At 32.2% G+C, this 6,386-nt stretch overlaps 1 protein-coding gene across 1 annotated transcript in view; it reads left to right on the top strand.

The window, feature by feature from the left end:
• The first annotated feature begins 3,715 nt into the window (after nucleotides 1-3,715).
• Nucleotides 3,716-6,386, top strand: part of LOC143226993 (ubiquitin carboxyl-terminal hydrolase 43-like) — a 33,325-nt gene continuing 30,654 nt past the window's right edge. The window contains exon 1 of the mRNA XM_076458541.1: nucleotides 3,716-3,724. Coding sequence (XP_076314656.1) covers nucleotides 3,716-3,724 — 9 coding nt within the window. The remainder of the gene's footprint in view (nucleotides 3,725-6,386) is intronic.

The following is a 6,386-nucleotide window of genomic DNA, read 5'->3' as shown; positions in this document are numbered from 1 at the left end:
AAGATTGCTTTGTGAATGTGTAGTTCTCGTAAAGGTAATTAATAGTAACTGTTTTATTTGTGAATATCTGGGGGTAACTTCCTTGTATATCACCAAGAAGTCATTGTTTCATTTGTGAATATTGTATAGTTCCTCTAAAGGTTACTGTGTGATATGTGAACATCTGGAGACAGTTCCTATAGAGATCACTGAGAGGTCACTGTTTGATTTTGGAACATCTTGGATTTGTTCTTTCAATGGGCACTAAATAGTTACTGTTGGATTTATGAATGACTGGGGTAGTTGCTATAAAAGAGTAAGTTTTTGTATTTAAATAATTCAAAGAATTATCAGGAAGCAGTAAAATATTTTGATAATTAAGTACCATCACACAATGAAAGGTAAATCATAGTGATTGTAAAAGAAGTTGCACTGCTAATGATACTGAGAAAGAAAACTGAAGGCAGGATGGAACACTTGTTGTTTTGTTGACATGAGAACAAAGTGAGTAGACTTTCAAGACATGATATATTCAAATGTGTTTATGATCTGTAGCACAACTATTTTGAATACATTGTTATAAGTAACACCAGCAGATTTATCATGGTTAGAATGGAAGAGGATTCTATCATATGTTTTAAATTCATGTAGATTCTTAAAAGCTGTCATAAGTTCTTTTAAAGACTTTACTCAAGTTTTTATAATGATATAAAGCACTCTTCATGTGGAACTCCACAGAGGTAGATCATTTAAGTATCTGGACGTGCTTGGAGATGTTTCCAGAAATGGAAATGATGGCATTAGGTAATGATGATGTATGGGTTTAATTTATAAAGATGATATTGATGTATAAAAACAGAGTGATGAGAGACTGGTAGTCAGAAAGAACCAAAGATGGTGCTTTAAATATTCTGATTGGGAGAAATCAGAAATCCACTTTACTACTATAGCATTATCTTAAACAAGCTAGTTTGTGTATGACACATTAGTGGTGTAACATGTGCATGTGTTGTCGCGTTTGATGTTGAAGTTTGTTACTCGTGTTTTGGTTGGTATAAAGAAAAAGGGTTTTGATGATCTTTGCTATATCACTGTAATATGAAGCTTAAATAGTTGGTAAAGATGAGAAAAATATGAAAGAAGTAAAATGAAAAAGTAAACACAAATATTGCAGTGGCGTTATCAGCATTGGTGGGTTAGTTAATGTTTAGTATCCTGCCATTTGTTACTAATACTTAGAGAAATGTGTGTTTGAAATAAGTTGATGTATACATTATTCAAATACAGAAATCTTTCTCATAATTTAGGATTACATTGTGTATTCTTTCAACATTTCTTCTTGGTAAAACAGAGACCCAGGAATAAACATTATCAGGGTTGGTTCTTTGAACACTTCTTTTTGGTAAAACAGAGGCCTAGGATTAAACATTATCACCATGGGTTCTTTCAACATTTCTTCTTGGTAAAACAGAGACCCAGGATTAAACATTATCACCATGGGTTCTTTCAACATTTCTTCTTGGTAAAACAGAGACCCAGGATTAAACATTATCAGCACAGGTTCTTTCAACACTTCTTTTTGGTAAAACAGAGACCTAGGATTAAACATTATCACCATGGGTTCTTTCAACATTTCTTCTTGGTAAAACAGAGACCCAGGAATAAACATTATCAGGGTTGGTTCTTTGAACACTTCTTTTTGGTAAAACAGAGGCCTAGGATTAAACATTATCACCATGGGTTCTTTTAACATTTCTTCTTGGTAAAACAGAGACCTAGGATTAAACATTATCACCATGGGTTCTTTCAACATTTCTTCTTGGTAAAACAGAGACCCAGGATTAAACATTATCAGCACAGGTTCTTTCAACATTTCTTTTTGGTAAAACAGAGACCTAGGATTAGACATTATCACCATGGGTGCCTGCAGGAAGGGTCAAGAGGGGCCCTTTGATCTCCTTACATTTCACAAAATTGGGTGTATTATGATGTAAGTTGAGCATCATAGTTGAAGTAAGTTTTTTTAGTAATTTTTATTGAAACTGTAAATTTGTGTTTGTGTTTAAGCACATATAACACAATTTGTTTTAGTCAGTTGACTTAGATTGACTAAAAGCTGACCTCTACATCAGGCCTTGACAAATAATTTCAGATCTTGGATCCACAACTAAAACTTAGGAGCTAGGTCTCATGTAGAAAAGTTATGGAATATATTTTGGGTTAGTTGTGTAGTTATGGAACAAAACTTACAGTTTTACACTAAAAATAAAGGGTTCATTATTAAACTTTATCGTATATGTTAAAGTGAAACTTCAATTATTAAAATAGAATAAATAACTGTAATTTGCAATGAATAAAAGTAAAATAAAAATAATTACTGTGGCATTAATAGACCAAGCAGGTCTTTTAAGAATAGGTCTAAGGTACTTCACATTACAATACTGTACAACAATAAGCAAGGGTCTGTTGGTATGCCTAGCCTAACTTCACTACTGTTTGTACCAGGAAATGGGGTTATATATGCACTGCTGGCCAAAATCTTAAGGCCAATGAACATAAAGAAAAAATATGGATTTTGCATTGTTAGACTCAACCACTTATTTGAGTAGAGCTTCAAAAGACAAAAATAAGAAAAGGGAAAATAAAAATAAAAAATCTTTATTGGTATATAATAGGGAAAATGCGAACGCTATGAAATTAGCCTAAATACTAGCTGGTCAAAAGTTTAAGACCATACTCTGTAATCAGCATTAATCGGTAAACAATATTGATCGGTAAACACGTAACAAAATTTAGTCATTTGTGTTCAAGCATTAGCGTTGTCAACATTTCCCACTGACATCTCCTATGTTACATTGGGTAAAAACATGGCAAAGGGTAAACAATTGACAGAGTTTGAACGTGGCTGAATTGTTGAGCTACAAAAGCAAGGTCTCTCTCAATGTGCCATTTTGTTAGGCATTTCCTACCATATTTAGGACTTCTTTTTGGTATGGTCTTAAACTTTTGACCAGCTAGTATTTAGGCTAATTTCATAGTGTTCACATTTTCCCTATTAAATGCTAAGAATGTTTTTTATTTTTATTTTCCCTTTTCTTATTTTCATCTTTCGAAGCTCTACTCAAGCAAGTGGCTTAGTCTAACAATGCAAAATGCATATTTTTGCTTTATGTTCATTGATTGGCCTTAAGAATTTGGCCAGCAGTGTATATTTATTTAATTTCACAGCAGTGATTGCTTGCTAACAGTCATATGACATCAACAACTTCTTGATATTGCTGCCTGAACTAACTTCCTTTGGTTCCATATAAGTCTAAACACTTGCACTCATTTATTCAATTTAGAAAAATAAGAAAAACAAAATAGCACAAATGTATAATGTGTTCTGTAAGTGCAATGCTATATTCCTGAAAAACAAAAACATGAAGTGCTGAATACATCGTGAAAATCAGTGAAACAAAGTTCAGTTTGGAACTCAAAGAATGCAAAAAAAATTCCAGTCTCACAACAGTTCAGAACTTTATAGCTTTGAGTTCTGTTTAACACAGCCCTATGCATAAATAAAATGCAACCTGGCACGTGGTATATTTCAGGGCCTTGTTTAAGCACACATAATACATATTTCATTAGTCTGTTGACTGACACTGTACGTGTTTCACCTTTCTCACATTTCTCTTGGCAACCGAAATTATTAATGTTTAGATATCTGTTCATTAGAACAAAAGCTTTGAAGTAAATGTCAAAGGTGAGTTGACAGTCCAATTTTTACTTTTTTGCCAATTGCAGCTGTTGTAAGAATGAAGGCTTGTAATGCTAAAACTTACTTTACTTACAATGTACTTACACTTTATAAGCTTGTACTATGTCCATTGTCATACAGAGTTAATGTATGGCAATAGTATTGAAGTCAGTTTTGAAGGCATGTTGTTGTCGTTTAAATTCTAACTTTTATAACAGTTTCAAGAAATTGGCTTTGGGAACTGAGATGTTTATTTATATTACCAGAATTATTATTTTGTTTTTTATTTTCAAAACTGAATGTATGATATTATTCTTTGTAAGGGAAGAATTACAAAGAAAGTGAAGTGACCTTTTGGGAATGTTCCATGAAACAGGAACTTGTCTATTAATCGTTAGTGTAAACAGGCAAAATTCCAGGCGCTTAGAAACAGTATTGCATTTGATAGGGGTGTATAATTAAGCTACATGTTTTTTTCAAGCCTGCTCCATTGTCATTGGGATAAGGTAGTTCCTTATGTTTTGCTTAAGCCTGCTCATTTGTCATCATGTTGTGCACGCATGTATGTTTGATGTCACCTGTTGGTTAGTATTTTTAGATTCTGCGGTTAGGAGTCTACGGGTATGTTATAAGAGTGACTGTCAAATCACACTGCTTGGTCAGATGTGAACAGCTGCAAATTTGGTGATATGTGCTGTTGACTAGCTGCCTTATCTCTAGTCTAACAGTTGAATATTAGAAACGGTTATGTCTAGCTAGCCAATGTACATATTTGCACAAAATTCTAGAAGAAACAAAAAACAAGAAATCCAAGATGTAGATGGAGTTACTTCTGTATTTCAAGCTAAGATGTGACCATATCATAGTTGAGTTAACCTGTAAGTAATTTACTCATGTTAATGCATTATATGAATCACAAGTGGCCCTTTAAAGTTAAAAAAAAAGGATTCAGACTACATTTTCTTTTATTAATTCTAACAACATGAGCCACATAATGACAATGACATATCAGACATATAAACTGTTAGAAAACATTTGTTGTAGTTCTACAGGTATCTATAAGTTGTTAGGAAACATATGTTGTAGTTCTACAGGTATCTGTAAATTGTTAAAAAACATATGTTGTAGTTCTTCGGGTATCTATAAGTTGTTAGAAAACATATGTTGTAGTTCTACAGGTATCTATAAGTTGTTAGGAAACATATGTTGTAGTTCTTTGGGTATCTAAGTTGTTAGAAAACATATGTTGTAGTTCTACAGGTATCTATAAGTTGTTAGGAAACATATGTTGTAGTTCTTCGGGTATCTATAAGTTGTTAGGAAACATATGTTGTAGTTCTACAGGTATCTATAAGTTGTTATGAAACATATATTGTAGTTCTACAGGTATCTATAAGTTGTTAGAAAACATATGTTGTAGTTCTTCGGGTATCTAAGTAGTTAGAAAACATATGTTGTAGTTCTACAGGTATCTATAAGTTGTTAGGAAACATATGTTGTAGTTCTTCGGGTATCTAAGTTGTTAGAAAACATATGTTGTAGTTCTTCGGGTATCTATAAGTTGTTAGAAAACATATGTTGTAGTTCTACAGGTATCTATAAGTTGTTAGGAAACATATGTTGTAGTTCTTTGGGTATCTAAGTTGTTAGAAAACATATGTTGTAGTTCTACAGGTATCTATAAGTTGTTAGAAAACATATGTTGTAGTTCTACAGGTATCTATAAGTTGTTAGAAAACATATGTTGTAGTTCTTTGGGTATCTAAGTTGTTAGAAAACATATGTTGTAGTTCTTCAGGTATCTATAAGTTGTTAGAAAACATATGTTGTAGTTCTTCGGGTACCTATAAGTTGTTAGAAAACATATGTTGTAGTTCTTCGGGTATGTATAAGTTGTTAGAAAACATATGTTGTAGTTCTACAGGTATGTATAAGTTAGAAAACATATGTTGTAGTTCTTCGTGTATCTATATGTTGTTAGAAAACATATGTTGTAGTTCTTCGTGTATCTATAAGTTGTTAGAAAACATATGTTGTAGTTCTACAGGTATCTATAAGTTGTTATGAAACATATATTGTAGTTCTACAGGTATCTATAAGTTGTTAGAAAACATATGTTGTAGTTCTTCAGGTATCTATAAGTTGTTAGAAAACATATGTTGTAGTTCTACAGGTATCTATAAGTTGTTAGGAAACATATATTGTAGTTCTTCGGGTATCTTTTAGTTGTTAGGAAACATATGTTGTAGTACTTCGAGTATCTATAAGTTGTTAGGAAACATGTTGTAGTTTTTCGGGTATCTATAAGTTGTTAGGAAACATATGTTGTATTTCTTTGGGTATCTATAAGTTGTTAGGAAACATATGTTGTAGTTCTTCAGGTATCTATAAGTTGTTAGGAAACATATGTTGTAGTTCTTCAGGTATCTATAAGTTGTTAGGAAACATATGTTGTAGTTCTACAGGTATCTATAAGTTGTTAGAAAACATATGTTGTAGTTCTACAGGTATCTATAAGTTGTTAGAAAACATATGTTGTAGTTCTACAGGTATCTAAGTAGTTAGAAAACATATGTTGTAGTTCTTCAGGTATCTATAAATTGTTAGAAAACATATGTTGTAGTTCTTCAGGTATCTATAAATTGTTAGAAAACATATGTTGTAGTTC

Source organism: Tachypleus tridentatus, chromosome 9 (genome assembly GCF_004210375.1).
Source record: "Tachypleus tridentatus isolate NWPU-2018 chromosome 9, ASM421037v1, whole genome shotgun sequence".
Classification (NCBI taxonomy): Eukaryota; Metazoa; Arthropoda; class Merostomata; order Xiphosura; family Limulidae; genus Tachypleus; species Tachypleus tridentatus.
The sequence above is the reverse complement of the archived record's forward strand: the minus strand, read 5'-3'. Positions and strand labels throughout refer to the sequence as shown.